General features: G+C 38.5%; 2 protein-coding genes across 5 annotated transcripts in view; one reads left to right on the forward strand and one right to left on the reverse strand.

Moving 5' to 3' along the window:
- The window catches only part of LOC127501913 (1-phosphatidylinositol 4,5-bisphosphate phosphodiesterase beta-1), a 68,777-nt gene extending 67,531 nt beyond the window's left edge, over positions 1 to 1,246 (reverse strand). Inside the window, exon 1 of the mRNA XM_051874225.1 lies at positions 1,023 to 1,246. Coding sequence (XP_051730185.1) covers positions 1,023 to 1,121 — 99 coding nt within the window. The 5' untranslated portion in view covers positions 1,122 to 1,246. The remainder of the gene's footprint in view (positions 1 to 1,022) is intronic.
- A 3,036-nt stretch (positions 1,247 to 4,282) lies between these two features.
- On the forward strand, positions 4,283 to 16,298 carry LOC127501926 (frizzled-6-like). 4 transcript variants are annotated; one of them, XM_051874267.1, is made up of 9 exons: positions 4,283 to 4,373; positions 4,478 to 4,546; positions 5,373 to 5,635; positions 6,501 to 6,697; positions 7,475 to 8,480; positions 8,571 to 8,719; positions 10,568 to 10,909; positions 12,903 to 13,001; positions 15,948 to 16,298. In XM_051874267.1, the coding sequence occupies exons 3-8, from the start codon at positions 5,456 to 5,458 to the stop codon at positions 12,967 to 12,969; spliced, it is 1,941 nt and encodes a 646-aa protein (XP_051730227.1). In that variant the 5' UTR covers positions 4,283 to 4,373; positions 4,478 to 4,546; positions 5,373 to 5,455; the 3' UTR covers positions 12,970 to 13,001; positions 15,948 to 16,298. The 4 variants fall into 4 exon arrangements, with proteins under 4 accessions (XP_051730227.1, XP_051730226.1, XP_051730224.1 ...); XM_051874266.1 differs by lacking the exon at positions 15,948 to 16,298 and adding an exon at positions 13,191 to 14,122 and having other exon boundaries at positions 4,284 to 4,373; XM_051874264.1 differs by lacking the exon at positions 15,948 to 16,298 and having other exon boundaries at positions 4,284 to 4,373; positions 12,903 to 14,122.
- Positions 16,299 to 21,668: the final 5,370 nt, after the last annotated feature.

Below are 21,668 nucleotides of genomic sequence, written 5' to 3' on the forward strand. Positions count from 1 at the left end.
TAGTTCCCGTTTAAACCCGATTATGATCGACTGGAGAGAAGTGGTTCCTGATGGGAAAAATCCCACTTCTATCCTACACAAAGTCTCATCAGATGCAGACATGCTTCTGTCGTCCCTCTGCGCCACACACCGGCCCAGCACTTCATAGTTTAAATGAGGCTTGGAGTTAAAACAAAATAGTTCTCCCATGACTTATGTGAAATTAATTTTGTCAAATCAATAATACAAAGAACCTATCTACAGTTTGAGTTTTTCATCTTCAGGTAAAATCTAAAATCTGAGTTATCTCTGTTGTTTAGTTGTGCTTGTCCCTCCATGAAGCTCTTTGTCAGCATTTTGTTTTCCTATCAAATCACTTTGGCTTGATGACTTTCACAGCTTTGACCTTTATGGCAGGAGAGGCCAGTATTTGAAAGCTTGAGGGGAAATATGGGAAGAAGGAAACATTACATTGAAGAGAATCGTAACATTCCCGGCATCACTTCCAAGGTGCATATGCAGCCAGCTGTTATGATTAAAGTTTTTAATAAAGGTCATTTGCCTAAACATGATGTCAAAGAAACATTAAAGCTGAAACTGATGCAGCTTTATGCAAATATGACATGACAACATGCCTGTATAGTACAGCATAAGAGGGTACTGACACATCTTACACAGCATATCTGCAGAGAATCACTCTAAATGTAAATTCTGTCATCATTTACTCATCAAAAACCAAGGCTGTATTTTTCTCAGTACTTTACTCTGGAATCTATTTGGGGGTGCCAAGAAAATATTCATTCGGGTTTGGATCAACATGAGGGAGAGTAAATGATGACAGAAGGTTCGTTTTGGGGTGAACAATCTTTTTAATAGGTTTTCAAAAAACATTCTAATTTAAGACAAAAGCAATTCTAGAGGAAACAAGCATTTGTGTAATTGGACTTTTGACAGAACCTGACAGGCTAACTCGCAGCGCGCGCTAACAAGTACACTCTGAGAAAAAAAGGAAAAGGACTGAATTTGCCATGTATGTTACTTACATCGTCCCATTTCATGAACTTGTCACCCGTCTTCAGCTTCTCGGGCACTGAAACGCGTTTGAGCTGGAGCGCGTGAACTCCCGGCTGCGCTCCCGCCATCTGGCACGTCCGTGTCACCGCGCGCTGAACTTCACGCGAGCGATGCTACCGCTTCTGAACAGATCTGAGACATTCACTGCTGCGTCTCTGCAAACGACTCATTGCTCGCCACCGTGTCCCGAGCTCAGGATTGGTGCATTTGTAGATTCACTGTTACGCGCACAGAGATCAGATGCACGCTCCCGTTGTTAACAGTCTCTCATGACCACTCGTCGCCTTGCGCAAACTTACAGAAAGAAAACATTGAAGATGAAAGTCATGCCATATTGTTTCCTTGTTTCCACAGATATTTCCGAAATCAATGGGACACCAAATGAGATTTTTGCTAAAAAAAATGTTCATATATATATATATATATATATATATATATTCATTTTTATCATTTTAAATTCATAAATGATTGCAATGTAAATGCAGTCCCTTTATAATTAACCTGTGTATTGCCATAGTAAAGGTATTAATTATGAAAAACATTCATCAATCATCAAATTCATAAAAAAGATAAGGCAAAAAAGTATACAAGAAATATATAAGTTTTGATGCAAAACGGCAAATGTCAAAATATTTGTGAAATAGCCTATTATGGACTCGTACAATAAAGTTTGGACACATTTACAGTGAAAGTAATGGGAGATTTTTGCTACAATAATAAGGGGGAGTATGAAAAAGCAGCTTTGCAACAGGTTGTTCTTTGAAACTGAATTAAAGTACAAAGTAAGAAATTAAACAGAAATATATCATGGGAACTCAACATTTTTAATTGATCTTCAGTTTAACTCAGACGGTTTATGGTTATCTGAGAGTAGGCTAAAAAACTTTCGAAAAACATAATAAACTCAAGAAATCTTAACTAAAGGTTTTTAATTTATACGTTTCTGAACTGAGGCTGTAAGTGTGAAAACAAATATTTATTGAACAGGTTCTGATTTAAATCAACCCTGACCTCAATACTCAATGTTCTGATGCCATCTTGTGGTTCACTTAAAAATAACAAGTCTTTATGCAAATTCACATTATGTAGAAGTCTCTACTAAATCTGCATTTGGTTGATCAAAAACACAGTCAAAACATGAATACTGTGAAACAGTATTATGATTTAAAATAACTTTTTTCTATTTTAATATATTTTCATTTATTTAAATGAATAAATCATTTTAATACCAATGATGGCAAAACTGCATTACCCCAGTCCTCAGAAATCATTCTAATATGCTGTATATACAGTAAATCATTACAATGTTGATTTTTTTGGAGCTCAAGAAACATTTCTTACTTGATAAAGTGTGGAAACCTCAACATTAAGGGTTAGCAAACAATTAAGGGATTCTTCATTTTGAGTTTGAGGAACAGCATTGGAAAAAAAAAATGTAACACTATAAATCTATTCACTGTCATTTTAGACCAACTTTATGCATCCTTCCTATGCATTTCTACAGGTTCTGCACTGTACAACAAATAAAAAAAATTAAAAAATCCATAAAAAACTGAAAATGTACTGGCAGAAAATTACCAGGACATTATACAGTTATATTATAAAATTATAATTTTACAGACATTTCTGTTAACCCTAAAACACAACGCAATGAAGTTCAAAATTCAAAATACAGGAAAAAACACCTGTAAAAAATAAATACGGAAAATTCTGTCAAATTAAAACAGTACATTGAGCCCTATTTTTTATGGATTTTTTCAGAGTGTATAAACAGTACAGATAACTTTAGCAACATTCGAACATGGTATTCTGTTCTTTACTCAAATGAGCTCATTTAAAAGACATTATCTTGGACACACTTCCTTCTATACATAAGAAACTGATAAGAGTTCCAGAAGGATTATTCTCATTTTGGACGCTGTTGAATTCTCCTGGAGATTATTCCTTTGGCACGGTCACATGCCTCTAAAAATAATAAACAACCCCAGCGAGCACGGTTAGATAAAACATAGGCGATATATAGTTTTTGTCAGGACTTCACTGGAACAGAACATGAAAACTACATCCACACAGAGCAACGATACAAACTTCTACACATGATTCATATTTTAGCATATAGTGACCAATGGTGCTATAAATCTTATAAAGAATTACACATGTGAATGCATATGTGTCAGTGGATACATGTAGTGCGTTATTGACCTTCATGACCTTAGACACCGTTATGTTCACGTCTCATCATGAGAACAGCAGAGCAAAACAAATAAGAATAAAGTTCAAACTGACAGTTCTCTTTCCACAAAATCTAACTCTTGATTAATTTGATTAATAATTTACAAAACTGGAAGCCGGATTAATGAGTAAACACTGTTACTGCATTCCTGACATGGTCAGATACCAAATACAGACATCGCCTGTAACAGAAACACCAGAAAAGATACACCAGTTTAAGAGAACTATGATTTCTTGTTCATTATGTAATTCAGGAAGAGGGATTATAAATCCACCCCTTCACAAGTGTACAGTATATGATGTTTTCCTGAGATGTTTGAATGTATATAGAACACAAGAGTATATAGTACTGCTTTTTCACTTGTAGTTCTGGAAGTATTTTCCCCCATTTACTTTATCCATAAGCACAGCTGTAAGCCATGAACTAATCTGGAATACCTGGGGTCTATTCCATCAGCATTCCCGTTCATCTCAATGGCAGCTGCTCGATGAACCTGTGTGCCCGTCTTTGCTTCATGGGTCATGTGACTGATCACTCATTAAAGGGATCACTCAGACACTGAGAAACATATATGACCATTCATTATTAAAAACACATTTTTAAAAAAGAGAAAGATCACTGGTGACAGTATTGAGCATCACTGAGCCAAATGAATAAAATATTAATATAACAACATGCAGGAAACGCACAATACTTAATGATACTGAGATAATAATGACAAATCTGTTGACATTCAAACTGAAACTGCGAAAAATGATAACGACAGGTGAGACCAGATCAAAGTGATAATATTCATCATACAGTCGTTCAGATGATGTGTTCATGATCGATTACGACAACAATAAGGGCGAGATTTTCGGCGTCTCGCGGTGGGTTCATCAGAGCGATGTGTTAAAAACAGAAGATTAAACAGATACAGCAGAACTTCAAACCAGCCGCTGTGCGCGATTATTACAGTAGTTACAGTAATATACTGAGAGAGACGCGCTTTCTGAATTCACTCTGTGTCTGTCTGTCTGTCTGTCTGTCTCTGTGTGTGTGTGTGTGTGTGTGTGTGTGTGTAAACATCAGATCGAGTCCTACGAAGGTGAAATATGATGACATGTTTTGTGCGCACGCGCATACCTGAGTTTAGATTTTCTCGGAAGTCACAAACTCCCACAAAGCGATTGTTTCTTTTCTGCTTTTCAGGATAACTTACGGATACATGAAGACTCCTAAAACACAGTGGAGAATGACGTAGAGGATTTTGTACCTAAAGTAAGATTTGTACAAACATCATTTGTGCGATATTTGATGTGCTCAGTGTTGATACATGTTCCAATGAAAAAATACTATAGTTTATAGTAAATACTATAGTGTTTTTGAACCATACTATAGTAAATTGTAGCATACTGTATATATTATAGTATTTACAACACTTTGTTAATGAATGCTACAGCATACTGTAGTATTAACTATAGTGAACTGATAAACTGTAATAAATACTTTAGTTTTTACTAGAGTAAACTGTAGAGTATTGAAGTAAAATATACCCTATAGTTGTAGAAAACTTGGGTAAAATAATTTGTTTATATTACTTTAGTTGTTATATTACCACAGTAACTATAGGATTACCACAACATTCATTCTCACTTGTTTTGAGATCCTAAATTTGAACGTTTCAATGACACAGGCATGACAACACACTATAGTCATTCTTAAAGCTGATTGTCTTGAATGGTTTCCTCTGATAATGACTGATTATATGTGCAGAAGGAGGCAAGTTTAAGTTAGCAAGAGATTTTCTTACAGTACGTGTCCAGTGGCGCAGAGCAAACCCACTCAACTGTTGTGTAAGATTGTTTGTTGCTGTTGATTATCAAGTTTGTTATCAATAAAATTATCCTAAATATGCACGATTACAGCTAGAAAGATTCAAACTTTGTTCTCAACAGCTCAAGACAGTTCCATTTTAATTTGCTTTTATTAATTGAGAGCACACAAACATTTATACTTGTTATATTTAGCAGATTGAATTCCAGTTGTTTAGAATGACTCAATGTGACTGTGTTTATATTACATTAGTCCTCATGTGTTCATGTAGATGTTTGTGCTGGTGTCCCACTGATGACTCCAATGTCCCGGAGATCCTCCTGAATCATCTGGGCTCAACTCCGGACGGCTGCCATGCGGATCCTGCTTTGGTTCAGTATCGCTTTGTTCCTGCTGGACTCTTGCATGAGCCATACTTTGTTCACGTGCGAGCCTGTGCATGTACAGTGGTGTCATGGCATGCCGTACAACACCACATTTTTCCCCAACATGCTTGAGCACTATGACCAGGACATCGCTGCAATAAAGATGAAGGTAAGGTTTGGTGAAGGTCATTTGAATCTGCAGCCCAGCCTGTGGATCCCTGTTTCTCTAATTCTGATATTCAGACCAACATCACAATTGGGAGTGTGTGATATTGCTTTTATACAACAATTCACAAAAAATTTAACAGCATAGTTGACCCCAAAATAAAAATTGACATCATTTAGTCATCCTTGTGTTGTTCTAAACCTGTATGATTTTGTCCCTTGGAACATAAAAGAAGATATTCAAAAAAAAAAAAAAAACTTTATTTTTTTTATTTTTTTGTTCATAGAATGAAAAACAGTGGGGTCCAGTTTTGTTTTGGGCTTCACTGACTTTTCTTGTATGGAAAAAAGCTATGAATAAAAAATAACTTCTTTCGTGTTTCAGAAAAGAAATAAAGTCATACAGGTTTGGAGCGACATGCGGGAGATATCCTTTGATACATTTCAGACATAGTATCACCAGTTACTTCGTCTGTTTTTCTTCCGCCAATATAAATAGATCCAAACCAAAGCACATCTCGCAGCAGAAAAGCACATGTCCTCTGTCTTCTGAGTTAGAAAGTAGCATATCTACTGCTGTAGAAGACAGAACTTCTTTCTTTGTTTGCGGACATGACGTAAACACGTGAGGATGATCATGTTTGTGATGTTGTGCAAAATAGCCTCTGCTCAAGTGCAGGACAGAGTATTACTACATCAATAACCGAGAGGACTATTGCCTCTGTGAACGGGCACTTCAGTGAATAACAGGGAAACACTGTTACAAACTGAACTCGCAGACGCTTTTGGCATTAATATGCTTCCATAAACTTCAGTGAGTTTATATTCACTGACTGTTTATGCATTTCTTTTTCTTTTTGTCTGTGTAGCACTTCATGCCGCTGGCCAGCCTGCGCTGCTCTCCTGATGTGCATCTGTTCCTGTGCCAGGCTTTTGTTCCCGAGTGCAGGGATCACACGCGTGTGCTGCGGCCATGCAGAGAGCTGTGTGAGCGCGTGCGGTCCGACTGCAGCGGAGACATGCTCACCTTCGGGATCAGCTGGCCGTCAGAGCTGCAGTGCGACCGGTGAGACCTTCATCAACAGCCTTCTGATATGGACACTACTAGTCGATCATGAAAATGGAATAACATATTTCATTATCGATTATTTGGGTCTGTGTTTCTGTGTCACTTTAGGCTGGTAAAAAAAAAGCACGAGCTACAGTGGAAAAACTGCAAGACCCAAGTGTGGGATCATGGGAGAACTTAATTAGTTAAATTAGTTAAGAGAACTTAATTAGTTACCTAATTAGTTAGCTGTAAAGCAGATCTATAAAGGACAATAATGTTATTATTCAGCTGAAGTCAGTGGTGATTCAGTTCAGATCAATAACTGTGAAAAATTCCTCAATTATGAAATTCAATTCGGCTATAAAGCAGTTCTACAGAAGACAGTAGTGTCATAATTCAGCTCAATTCAGTTCAAGTTTTGCTTACATCTGATAGTGTCAGTTCAGTTAAATCGGTAATATTACTGAATATTAAGTGTCCTCAATTAGGTTGCAGATAAACTGTGAATGTGATTGAAATCCTACATGCAGCGTTGTTTTGAAAGAGCAGTAAATGTAAAGGGATTATAATAAAGCTATCGACAGATATATTGATTATTAAAGTAATTGTTATTTGCAGCCCTATTTGTGAATTTTTTTTTTTTTTTCCAGTTCATGATTTGAAAAACCATATTGTATGTAACACAAGAATTGAAAAACCCTTTGGTTTGATATTGAGACACTGTGTATGTTTTCAGATCTGTAAATTATTGTGATTTTTTTTTTTTTATGTTTGTTTTTTTTTTTTTTTCAGATTGGAATCATGTCACTTTTCTCCTGACGGTTCTGCTGTTTCAGCTGTAGAAGAAATGACCACGTCCAGAAGCTCTCTGTCGTCCGGACGGGATCTGGGATTCTGGTGCCCCCTTCAGCTGAAGACTCGCTCTGGCTCTTTCCTCGGGACTCAAGACTGTGCGCCGCCCTGCGACAACATGTACCTTAAGCCGCATGAAGTGCGCTTCGCTAAGACCTTCATCGGCGTGTGCTCCATTGTGTGCTTATGTGCGACTCTGTTCACATTTTTAACCTTCCTCATTGATGTCGAGCGATTTCGCTACCCCGAGCGGCCGATCATCTTCTACTCTGTCTGCTACAGTTTTGTCTCTCTTGTCTATTTTGTTGGTTTTCTGTTGGATAACGCAGCCGCTTGCAATGAGCCGAGTGTGCCGGGCCGTGTGTCGACGGTCGTACTGGGAGGCCAGAGCCGCAGCTGCTCGCTGCTCTTCATGCTGCTCTACTTCTCCTCCACTGCGGGAATGGTGTGGTGGGTCATTCTGACTATCACCTGGTTTCTGGCTGCAGGGCCAAAGTGGAGCTGTGAAGCCATAGAGAAGAAGGCCGTGTGGTTCCACGCGGTGGCCTGGGGTCTCCCCGCGGCGCTGACCGTCGTGCTGCTGGCGCTCAATAAGGTGGAGGGAGACGGCATCAGCGGCGTGTGCTTCGCCGGCCTGTACGATCTGGCAGCGCTGCGCTGGTTTGTTGTGGCTCCGCTGGCCATCGGGGTGCTGGTCGGCCTGTCGCTGCTGCTCGCTGGCATCGTGTCTCTGAACCACGTGCGTCAGGTGATCCAGCATGATGAACGGAACCAGGAGAAGCTGAAGAAGTTCATGATCCGCATCGGCGTGTTCAGCGGCCTCTACCTGCTGCCTCTGCTGGTGCTGCTCGGCTGCTACCTGTACGAACAAGCCCAGCGCCGCGCCTGGGAGAACAGCTGGATCCACAAGCACTGTCAGGAGTACAGCATCCCCTGCTCCAGCCGCGTGAGACATTCAATCCTGTGCTGTCATCTAATGCTGCTGAAATACCAAAGCATTTAGTCTCTGCCTGACTTGTTCTTTGGTTTGTTGTAGAGTATTGATGCGGAGCAGCCTGAACTCTCCCTGTTTCTCATCAAGTACCTGATGACGCTGGTTGTGGGAATACCAGCTGTGTTCTGGGTCAGCAGTAAGAAAACCTGCTCGGAGTGGGCGTCATTCTTCAAGAGAACGCGCAAAAAAGAGTGAGGCCACTTTCTCTAACCCTAACTCAACTGTTTATGGCTTTATAGATTATTCTTTTTGTCATGTTTTCCACTTCAGTTTCACCCTGATCTGTCTAATGCAATATAATTTAAACAAAAAAAAAAAGGTTGATTATGATTTGACTTTTTTAACTTTCGTTAGTGTGTAATGTTGCTGTTTGATCATAAACAACATCTGCAAAATAACGACACTCAAAGTTCAATGCAAAGGGAGATATTTTCTTTTACAGAAATCGCTGTTTAAGGACTACAACAAACGGCTTGGTGACATCACTAACCCTAAAATGTACATAAACCCCGCCCCCGAGAACACACAACAAAGGGGGCGGGGCCATGTTGGGCTGCTTTAGAGAAGAGGAAGAGTTGTTGTAGTAGAGTGTTGTTGTCATGCCGTCATTTTACACCGGACTGCTTCACAAACGAGGGTCAATTCAACACAAAAGATTAACATGACGGCACATGCTAGTGGATGAGTTGAATCAACTCCACAGCAACTACATAAATGTATCCACTAACCATTCAGAAATGTCTAAAAGTTGTAACTTCTTCCTGAGTCTCTCCATCAGTGTCGACTCCGGTTTGAACAATGTAAGGCTGAACACCGTTACTGACAATCCTCATTTTGTCTGTGTGAGATTCTCCAGCTTTGTTGTTGTTGAGCTGTTAAAGCTCCACCCTCTTCTGGAAAGGGGGCGGGAGCAGCAGCTCATTTGTATTTAAAGGGACACACACAAAAACGCGCGTTTTTGCTCACACCCAAATAGGGGCAAATTTGACAAGCTATAATAAATGATCTGTGGGGTATTTTGAGCTGAAACTTCACAGACACATTCTGGAGACACCAGAGACTTATATTACATCTTGTGAAAGGGGCGTTATAGGTCCACTTTAATGTTGAGGAAGCAAATGTTTTGCATGTCTACCTGTATAAAAACAGAATCGATGTGATTTTTGTAGTGCTGTCAAAATTAACATGTTAATGGAAGCAGTTAATTTTTTTCAGTTTAACGCGCTAAAAATATTTAATGTAATTAACGCAGCATCCATTTTTTTCCCATCATAATTTGGCCAGCGTTACATTATACAGTCAAACCAAAAATTATTCAGACGTTTTTGATATATTTTTATTAGTGGGTGCAGGACACTATAGTTCATTTATGCACGTGAGGAGAGCAAAATAGAGTAAACTGTGACATATTATACCCAAAAATTCTTCATACAGTGGACTATTGATAAAAAATTGGAACCAAAAATTATTCAGACACTTTGTTCTGACAATGATTTGCTTAAGTGTTATCTGACATAAGATTAATTTTTCCTGACACAGTTTAACTCTGAGATCTTGTCATATTTTATTACCATTTTTTATATGAAGAATGTAAAGTGTTTAATAACTTTATTCAAATTCTGTATATTTACCTGTTAGACAGCACAGGTAAAAATGACATTTATTATAATGGGTTTATGTGAAGATTGTTTTAAGTTTACTTAAATGAAAAGTTAAGCCTAATAAATGTTGAAATTGAGAGCTTTCAGTTATACTGTAATGTTGAATGTCTATAATTAGTGTTTTAAAAAATGTATTTCATAGAGACATCAGTATCAGTGATACTGGCCTTCATTCATAAAAAGATGCCATTACAACAAATATTTAAAATATACTGTCTTTAAGTTGTTTCTACATTAATTTGGAGCGTAACTAACTAAAAAATATTAAAAACCCCAATGTTTTTAATTGTGATTAATTACAGAAAAATTGTGCGATTAATTAGTTAAATTTTTTTAATTGATTGACAGCAGTATTTTTTGGTTGTTTCTGTGCTTCAGCCCCATCAGCGAGAGCAGGCGCGTTCTGCAGGAGTCCTGCGAGTTCTTCCTCAAGCACAACAGTCGCGTGCAGCACAAGTCCAAACACTACAAGTCCTCCTCACACAAGCTCAAGGTCGTGTCCAAGTCCATGGGCACCAGCACAGGCGTTCACACCCCTGTCAGCAGTAACCATGACAACACACCTGTATCCACGGCAATCCGCAACCACTGCGTTCCCAGCCAGAGTGTCTGTGATCCGCCTCGCTCCTCAGAAGGCTTGGGCTCGACGGCTCCCGCTGAGAGACGCAGTAAAGCCGACACTTCCAGTCGGATCAGCAGCCTCGCTGAAAGCTTACACAGGTCAGTATTTTATATTATGATGATTATTTGACAATGGTGCATGCAGTTTACATTCTGATCACATGACACAGCCTTTCCACTGGGAACATCAGTTCATTTATTCTAATAACTGATCTGAAGTATTAAAAGGAAAGCAGATGCATCTATTCACTGTTTTGTATGTTACCATCATCTCTATTCAAATCAAGTATTTTACTTGGGTTCAGTTGTTATAATAGTGTATTCGTGGCCATTTGTTTGTTTAACTTTAGCATTATATGCTCAAGGATACCAGAAATTACATTGTTTACATGTGGCAATTTTAAAATTCCTTATTTTAAATGCAAGAATGGTGCGGCCATTTGAACACTGAATGTGTCTGGCTTCCTGTGTCATTCACTGCAAAACACAAAATAGGGATGTGCACAACGACTTATTTCATAAACTTTAAACTGAAATTTTGCAACCGGCTATTCTAACCCTAACCCCGGAGACAGTCTGTATATGTGATCTATTTGAAATAGACTGCTTAATCTATGATCAGTCAATACCGCTAAAAACAGATCAGATATATGTGATGTGCTTGCCTTGCATTATGATCATTGTCAAGTCAAGTCAGCTTTATTTATATAGCGCTTTTTACAATGCAGATTGTGTCAAAGCAGCTTTACAGTGATAACTGGTATATAATTTTGGCTCTTAAAGAAAATGGTGTCAATGCAGGCAGATCAAAACACTGTTGAATATCAAATGTCAAGTGTCCCCAACTAAGCAAGCCAAAGGCGACAGCGGCAAGGAACCCAAACTCCAACATCAGGTGGCAAACAGGTGTTAAAATGGAGAAAAAAAAAACCTTGGGAGAAACCAGGCTTAGTTGGGGGCCAGTTCTCCTCTGGTGAACGGTGCTTTGTTACAATTCAGGTTGCTATCATAAGTCCGATGGGATCGCAACATTCAAAGTATTTATTCCAGTTCAATCCAGTTGAGGATCGTATTCATCATGCCGGTATGGACGGTATAACATTGTATATTAAACTTAAGCAACGTTAGCCATTATAGACATATTTATTTAAATCAACTGATTCAATAGCGCAAGACCAATAAGTTCAATCCTAATAGCCTATTATAAACAGATTTCCTCAAATAAAATCACAATAAAAGTTTGACAACTATATATTATTTAAGCATATTCTCGAAGTGTCAAGTAAGTTTCTTTCTTAATGTTTCTCCTTTAATCTGATATAAAATTTCATACCGTATTGTCCCTCATAACCGGTAGTATAACAAGCCTATAAGCAAGCTTAATTGTTAGTTTGACATGATACAGAAGAAAACACTACTAGTTTTGTGCAGGCTTCCGAGTGGACGTTTCTCTGAACCCGCCGCGAGTGAAAACCAACACATGCTAAACCTGAGATAAAATGGAATGATTTTGTTTTCTGCTCCAGATATACAATATTTAAATGAATTTTAAAATGTAACATTAACATGATGGTTATTTAAACATAGCCTTTGTAAAAATATTAAACGTGCAAAAAAAAAGTAAATTACTAGTATTTCCAAGTCGACTAGCAGCAGCAATAGTCTCGCACATCTCTAGTACAAAACAGCCTGTTATGCTGCTTGATATTGCAAACTGGTATTTCTTACCATATTATTTTCATGTATTGTCGTAATCATAAACACACTGGTTTGTAGCTCAAATAGTTTTACTGTTTACTGCACTTTATTTTTCTGATTCATTAGCCACTATAGGTAAATAACTTGAAGTCTCACACATTCACAGAAAATATCTTAATTCCACATTGCAGAATATGGTGGATATGGAGGAATTGTTATAAGTGCTTTAACAAAAATACAAGCTTCAGGTTTCAGAATTTCTTTTGTCCCCTACAGTTTCCAGACAGATAGATGAACTTGCTGAGCCTGCAATATTCCTTGCATTTGTCAGATCTCAATAGATGTTTAATTTTTCCTTCTGCTTTTTAACACCTACTTTAATTCCTTTTTGAAGGTTGACACCCAAAGATGACGGGCTGGAGGCTGGCCAGAGCTCCGCCCACTGCACCAGCAGCCAGTGAAAGCTCAGGGTGGGATTTGCATCTGAATAGAGGTCAGAGAGAGACTTCTGGCTCCGCCCTTCATTCTCTGTGGTTTTTCATTATTGATGTCCACAGCACTGGAATCTCTGCTTGAATTCCTGTAACATCTTGTAAAATCTGAGGGTTATAATGGTCACGCAGCTGATGCTCACTGACAGGATCCGTTTTGACTGACAGTTTTATGATTCTGTTTTTTGCAGCTGCGGGGACAGGATTGCACATTCGTAACACTTCTCTAAGCGATTCATCACTGGAATGGTCTTAACACTGGAATCTATGAACAAAAGCAACAGATTTCATTCAAGAATCACTCTTAAATGAGATTCTAAAGATTTCTACAGAATTTGCACAAGTGCTCTAACTCCACCAAAAATTCCCAAACTGGAAATACAGTAATAATGTTCACTAATATTAACTTTCTCTGCCTTCAAGTAAAACTTATGATGGTTAGCGTATTTAACATTTCAGTTGTATCTTAGCTTTTCTATCAAATACTCTTTTTACTTAGCTTTGCTGAATGTATTTTTAATATGTATGATCAGTGTAGTGCCTTCTTAATTATGACAAGAATGAAAACGAGGCAGAAGTGTGTTCAACAGATTGTACTGCTGTTTAACAACATTCCAGTTGTTCAGCTAATAAAACATATTTCCCAGACAAAACCAGTAGACCAAAACTCAATAGTTTTGAAAGTTGTGTTTTTAAAATTATCCAGTACCTTTAGCTATACAGTATGTACCATTGTAAAGAGTCTATCTCTCACAGCCTCATTTTCATGTTAAATTCAATATGGCATCTGCCCTGACTAAGGTTTATTGACGTTCATTATTATGCCAGTTGTGCAGGTTTTTTGCACCTTCTACAGTTACAAAAATACTTCAAACGTTCCTCATATACAGTAAATAAAAGGTGCACAACATTGGGTGGAGAAAAGAATAGGTCACTTGATAGATTTTGATTATCGTTGTATTAATAATTGCAATTGTGTGACGAAGTACTGCAGTATCTGTCTGGTATATATTTTACTATAATATGGTTATAGTGCATATTGTAGTAATAGTAATGCTGTGCACATAGTATGGATATATTTCATCTAAACAAAATAAAGCCCATAGAAAATCATCAATGCAAAGATTTGTAGCCTGTGGTCTTTATTGCTCACATGATTCCTGATGTGTAAAACTGCACTGTATGTTTACAGGAAAGTAAAGAGTTACAGCCATAATGTTGAACTGAACTGTAGATTGTTTTGAGGACTCAATATACAATGTAATGTTTTCTTTTGCACATGGCAGTTCTGTTGTCACCTCTGAGCCATAAATGTTGCTTTCAAAAATATTACAACAAATAATACAACACTTTATATAGCGCTTATACAATACAGATTTACAGGGATAAACAGGAAAATTATCATCAATGATGTAAACGGCTATAAGAATACTCTGGTGTCATTGTTCAGCTGAAGTCAGTTCAGTGTTGATTCAGTTTGATTCAACAAATGTTTCATCAATTATGAAACGAGCTCAAAATCATTGTGAGCCAAGTTTATCGTAGAGAACATGATGGCCATGGTTCTACAATCATCTTTCGGTAAACGCAGCCCAGCTCAGTTCAGTTTTCATCCAATAGTGTCCATGCAGTCAGATAAGTAATGTTGTTGAATATTAAGTGTTCCCAAATAAGCAAGGCAGAGGCGACAGCGGCAAGAACCCAAACTCCATCAGGTGACAGAATGGAGAATAAAACCTTGGGAGAAACCAGGCTCAGTCTCTCAGTTCTCCTCTGGCCAACAAACGAACAGTGCATAATTATGATTCAAGCAGCGATTGGGATCAAAACAGTCAAAATATTTAATCCAGTTCAGAGAGAACGAGGGAGAGAGACGTTATGACAAAAAAAAATAAAAATAAATAATAATTAAAAAAAGGTTCTGAACTGTGGTCCAGTTGATCAAGCATTGCTGATTTTCTGGCCCTCTATTAGCATGGGCCTAAATAATGACTTCAATACCAAGTGAATGCAATTAATTAATCAGACTGTAACGGGTCGTCACTCGAGCTGGGATCCATAAGCAGGCTTTTATTAGAGAAATGCGTAGTACAACAGGCAGGGTCAAACAGGGTCAAACAGGTATGGTGTAGGACAGGCAGAAACGCAGTCAGGGTACAGGCAAGGAATCAGGGCAGGCGGATAACACTCACAGTACAGATAACAATAAACAGTCCAAAAGGCGGGCGGCAGAGAATCGTAATCGAGAGGCAAACAGGATCAGTTAACAGGCAGGCAATAAACACAGGAAACCGCTCAGAAATGTACACCGTGGCAATACAAGACTTCGTAATGGTGATGAGGAAATGAGAGTCTTAAATAGTCCAGTAAATGAGCTTCAGCTGGGTGTGGTGATTAGTCCAAGGTACGGGGCCGCTGGGAAATGTAGTGCGTGAGTGTGAGTGCATGTCAGTACTCGGGAGAGGGTTCCCTCCGATGGCCAGAGGAGGGAATTACGGAGTTCGTCTCCGTGACACAGACAGACTAAATATGCAGCTGATAATATTAAATATTAAAGGCATGATGATAGAGACATTATACCTTAAGTTGTCATTATTGCATGCACTTGTGGAGATGTTGCCATTTTCTTGAATTTTGAAATCAAAATATAGATAATCTCAATGAACTGAGTGACCACAGTTGAGAACCACTGCAATAGAACAAAGTACTTTCTGTAATAGACAGATTCAATGTCAAATGTGTAGCCTTGAAAGAGGATGTTATTTAAAGGAACCAACCACCAAACATTCAATCTCAACAAGTACCTTTCCATCAGGCTTGTATGGTGGATGCCATTGGTAAAGAGATCTGAACTTGGCTGTTTGGATAGTTTTAAATGTTTTTTTGAAGAACAAATTTGCATCTTAATGTCTTAATTGTTAATTGTTCATGTGTTGATCTTTTATTAGGGCTGAAGATGCTCACAAACCAGAAAAGAGGAGACTACTATGGTGTCGTGTCAACTTGGTCTGTGCGGAGAAAACGAGAGTTAGGCGTTCACCTGCTTTATCAGGTGATGCAGATCTTCTTAGATGAAGGAGAACGACAGCTCTGACCCACCGACATCAGATGAACCATCGACACTGTGGCATTACAGAAAACTGTAATACTGAAGCATATGCATACGCTCTTTACTATTCCAAAAACATTGACATATTGCTATTGTTTTATCAATAAATATCAACACTTTATCATTGACCGAGGACCAGCTACTGTGCAGCTGCAGAGAAATTATTACTTTAAGAATTCAGCAAATAACAAAATACAAACCACAGAAGATCATCAGTTCAGATTCCAAATTTCATTAAATGTTTATTTTTAAATCTTTTTTTAAATGTATTGAAATGATTTTAATGGATAAAATGAGCAACATGCAGCGGTAGATTGTTTTATTGATGTCATTACATAAATCATTTTGAGAGTTTTTAAATCCTTATCTATTTTGTGAAATTAGGTCATATATACAGGTGCTGGTCATATAATTAGAATATCATCAAAAGGTTGATTTATTTCACTAATTCCATTCTAAAAGTGAAACTTGTATATTATATTCATTCATTACACACAGACTGATATATTTCAAATGTTTATTTCTTTAAATTTTGATGATTATAACTGACAACTAAGGAAAATCCCAAATTCAGTATCTCAGAAAATTAGAATACTGTGAAAAGGTTCAATATTGAAGACACCTGGTGCCACACTCTAATCAGCTAATTAACTCAAAACACCTGCAAAGGCCTTTAAATGGTCTCTCAGTCTAGTTCTGTAGGCTACACAATCATGGGGAAGACTGCTGACTTGACAGTTGTCCAAAAGACGACCATTGACACCTTGCACAAGGAGGGCAAGACACAAAAGGTCATTGCAAAAGAGGCTGGCTGTTCACAGAGCTCTGTGTCCAAGCACATTAATAGAGAGGCGAAGGGAAGGAAAAGATGTGGTAGAAAAAAGTGTACAAGCAATAGGGATAACCGCACCCTGGAGAGGATTGTGAAACAAAACCCATTAAAAATGTGGGGGAGATTCACAAAGAGTGGACCGCAGCTGGAGTCAGTGCTTCAAGAACCACTACGCACAGACGTATGCAAGACATGGGTTTCAGCTGTCGCATTCCTTGTGTCAAGCCACTCTTGAACAACAGACAGCGTCAGAAGCATCTCACCTGGGCTAAAGACAAAAAGGACTGGACTGCTGCTGAGTGGTCCAAAGTTATGTTCTCTGATGAAAGTAAATTTTGCATTTCCTTTGGAAATCAGGGTCCCAGAGTCTGGAAGAAGAGACGAGAGGTACACAATTCACGTTGCTTGAGGTCCAGTGTAAAGTTTCCACAGTCAGTGATGGTTTGGGGTGCCATGTCATCTGCTGGTGTTGGTCCACTGTGTTTTCTGAGGTCCAAGGTCAACGCAGCCGTATACCAGGAAGTTTTAGAGCACTTCATGCTTCCTGCTGCTGACCAACTTTATGGAGATGCAGATTTCATTTTCCAACAGGACTTGACACTTGCACACAGTGCCAAAGCTACCAGTACCTGGTTTAAGGACCATGGTACATGCTCATACTTTTCATGTTCATACTTTTCAGTTGGCCAAGATTTCTAAAAATCCTTTCTTTGTAATATTCTAATTTTTATAATCATCAAAATTAAAAGAAATAAACATTTGAAATATATCAGTCTGTGTGTAAGGAATGAATATAATATACAAGTTTCACTTTTTGAATGGAATTAGTGAAATAAATCAACTTTTTGATGATATTCTAATTATATGACCAGCACCTGTACATTTTTTTTGAGTATAAAATCAGTCTTCTCCAAAGGCGAGATCTTCGAGCAGCTGCCTGAAGTCTTCTTTGTGCAGACATTGCTAACACTGAGGAAAACGGCACTAGGTAAGGTTGTGGAGTTACTGGTGCTGTGAGGTGTTAGTGCACCTGTTGCTTATTGTAATGAAGGGTCGGCAGAGTGGGGATCCATTTGCAGCTTTTATTAGAACAATCACCAAAAGCAGACAGGGGCAAAGGCACAGACATAAACAGGGACAGGCAATGGTCGAGGCAGGCGGCAGACAAACGGTGTCGAGTCACAGGCAGGGATCAGGGCAGGCGGCAAGCAAACACAGTCCAGTACACAGGCAGGGATCAGGGGGGCAGCAAAGAATCACAGAGAATAAACAATCCAACGGTAACAGAGAAACAGTCCACAAGAAAACGCTCAGTAATGATCACCAGGGCAAATCAAGACTTCGCGGTGTGTATGTGTGAGTGTGTGGCTTAAATAGTGTGAGTGTGATGAGGTGCAGGTGTGTGCGCAATCAGTCCCAGGAATGAGGGCCTATGGGAAACGTAGTCTGAATGGGAAACAGTCAGTATTCAGGTGATGGCTCCCTCCGGTGGTGCGGAGGAGGCGCGGGAGCCACATTCGTGACACTTATATCTTTATTTTTATTGCAGGACCTAAAATTGAAATGAAGAAATGACACTCTGCGGTTTAGACATTAATGGTTGTGTGTTGAGTTGTTTTGAGGGGACAGCAAATTTACACTGTTATACAAGCTGTACACTCACTACTTTACATTGTAGCAGAGTGTCATTTCTTCAGTGTTGTCACATGAAAAGATATAATAAAATATTTACAAAAATGTGAGGGGTGTACTCACTTCTGTGAGATACTGTATACCACCTGAGATTTGGAGCCAAATTACAGGGGGGTAAAAATGACTTTAGAAAGATGGCAGCATCATTTTATTTTTACACAGAGATTGGTAGGTCTATTAGTAAAATCTGTTAGCAAGTCAAAAATTGGAAAAAGATCTTGTGTTTTTTGCCCCAAGTTTGCATGTCTGAAACTCAAGAAGTATTAAAGATATCCTAATATCCCAGGTGAAAAAAGTACACTTCCATAATGTACTTAAAGTGCTCTTTTTCACTGACTAATTTTGTACTTAATATACTAAAGATTCTTCTTTAGTACTTCTGAAGATAATCTTAAGAACATCTAAGTGTACTCAACTGTGCTATTTTGAGACACCATGAATATGAACTAAAATGCTTTTAACATACTATGTTTAAATAGACTTTCATATATAAATTATATTAAATATATTGATCACATACTGCATATGGTCTTAACATACAGTACCATATAAAAAGTCATCATATAAATAATTTTAATATAAGTTTATATAATAATTCTAATATGGTATAAACCTATATCTTCATTTAATATGAGGATGTATATATGTGCTAATAATATATTGCCTTATATGAAACATATGAAACATATTGCCAAAAGTATTGGGACACACCTCCAAATCATTGAATTCAGGTGTTCCAATCACTTCCATGGCCACAGGTGTATAAAATCAAGCACCTAGGCATGCAGACTGCTTCTACAAACGTTTGTGAAAGAATGGGTCGCTCTCAGGAGCTCAGTGAATTCAAGCGTGGTACCGTGAGAGGTTGCCACCTGTGCAATAAGTTTTTACGTCACTTTTCTGAGCATTTCTATTAATTTTCCTCTAAATTATGCGATGATTGCAATCCGAGGACGTTTGAGCGATCTCTCCTGTCTCACTATACTGTAATCCTTTCAGCCAGAGCAACAGAGGGAGCTCATGAGAGGAAAACAGGAGTTATGAGTTATATGAGTTAACCGGAGTGTGTGAATCTGTGACAAAGGCACAGGGAAGAGACAGATAAAACATTAAACCAAATAAATACATGATTATAATCATATAAGAATTGTCTACGTTCCTCAGGCAGTCTTTGGTATTTCTATAAACGTGTATTTATTATCACAATGGTTAACATAAGTAGCCTTTAGCATCGCATATATGACAGTGGAAACGCGACCGGCTCTGGCTCGCACGACACCAGTAGGAGTAAAACATCACATCATAAGGCTTTGGTGCATCAGTGACAGGTGAAGAACAGACAGTGGCTTGTTCATGTGTTGCAGGGCCAGGATGCTCTTGTAGTCATGCTGCAGCACTTTTGTGGAAGGTCAGTAAAGTAAAGGACAATTAAAGGCACGAAAACTGTTTGTTGTATTGTGATATTATTAACTAATAAATGTACTAGACTGAAATGTTGTCCCTGAGTGCCGTAACGACATCTCTCATAAAGGTTTGCAACTTTATAAAGTAAACAATGACCCGAAAAACACTTTAGCCTCTTCGCTAATTAGCACACAAAATACCATTGGTATGCTACTTCCGCTGCCTCACCGGAAGTTGTACCCACGTTCTTTTTTACAGTAGCGCCCCGCGGAAACAGGTGGATAAAACGGTTAATCAGACACGAGAATATTTTGTTACAAACAACTCTAAATCATTGACTTAGCTGGTTCATTGGCAGTCATTACAAAGAATTTAAGTAAACAAATCGTGACGTGTTAATTACTTCACGATTTGTTTACTTAAATTCTTTGTAATGACTGCCAATGAAACAGCTAAGTCAATGATTTAGAGTTGTTTGTAACAAAATATTCTCGTTTGTCGCCACTTACTAGTTATGCGTGTCTATTCATTCCTATAAATCTAACATACTTCTTATTTTCGTCAGCTGGAGGAGAGACAGCCTGTGCAACAACAACAAGACAATAATGATTGTAAGCAGGGGTGGGTATTAAATTCGTTTCTGACTTGTTCAGTACCAATAGATATAAGGTCCTGGACTAATGGTGCTGCTATCAGTATGTATGTAACGTTCAGTCATTAATTACCCTTTATATACAACCACATATCATTCAGATAATCTCCAGGTTAGGGTTAGGGTTAGGATATAGGGTCCAATACCGGGGATGAGTCAATGACTGATCCTTCTTATCCTGTATATCTTGGGTTCTATAGGTCATAGATTGTTGAAACTTGGTATATATAGGATTAGGGTTAGGGTTAGGGTTAGTTAGGGTTAGGGTTAGGGTTAAGGGATGAGTCAATGACTGATCCTTCTTATCCTGTATATCTTGGGTTCTATAGGTCATAGATTGTTGAAACTTGGCATATATACTAATTAGTGGGTGAGGAGTTGATTGAACTCAGTTTGGGAGCTCTAGCGTTAGGGTTAGGGTTAGGGTTAGGTTAGGGTTAGGATATAGGGTCCAATACCGGTTAGGGTTAGGGTTAGGGTTAGGATATAGGGTCCAATACCGGGGATAGGGTTAGGGTTAGGTTAGGGTTAGGGTTAGGGTTAGGTTTTTTGGGTTTACAACGAACTCCCCCCATCACAATCTCACCAGACTGTGTGGTTTAAAGTAGGGAGAACGAGGAAAGGCACGGGCCGGCGCATGTTTGTGAGGGTGGAGGAACTGTGAATTCCAGTTTTGGGTCGGAGGCTAGTTTCAAAAGTTAATCTGTTCTTTAAGGTAGTTTCCAATTTGGGATTGATAACGTTTTGTTTCGTCTTAGAAAAAGGCATTGTAGTGTTATTAACTGTTTTTTTGGTTGCTGTTTCTGGTTTTTAGGAATGCGAAGTTTCCGATCTGAACTTGCTCTGGACCAGCGAACCGAGCCGAAGGCCCAAAGGCCACGGCCCGATAATCCTGATCCAGCATCGCACTCCCTCCAGCATTAAAGTATTACGGCATGCATTTGCGAGATTGCTTGTCGGTAGGACTATGACGAGTAGAT

This window comes from Ctenopharyngodon idella, chromosome 20, assembly GCF_019924925.1.
Source record: "Ctenopharyngodon idella isolate HZGC_01 chromosome 20, HZGC01, whole genome shotgun sequence".
Taxonomy (NCBI): domain Eukaryota; kingdom Metazoa; phylum Chordata; class Actinopteri; order Cypriniformes; family Xenocyprididae; genus Ctenopharyngodon; species Ctenopharyngodon idella.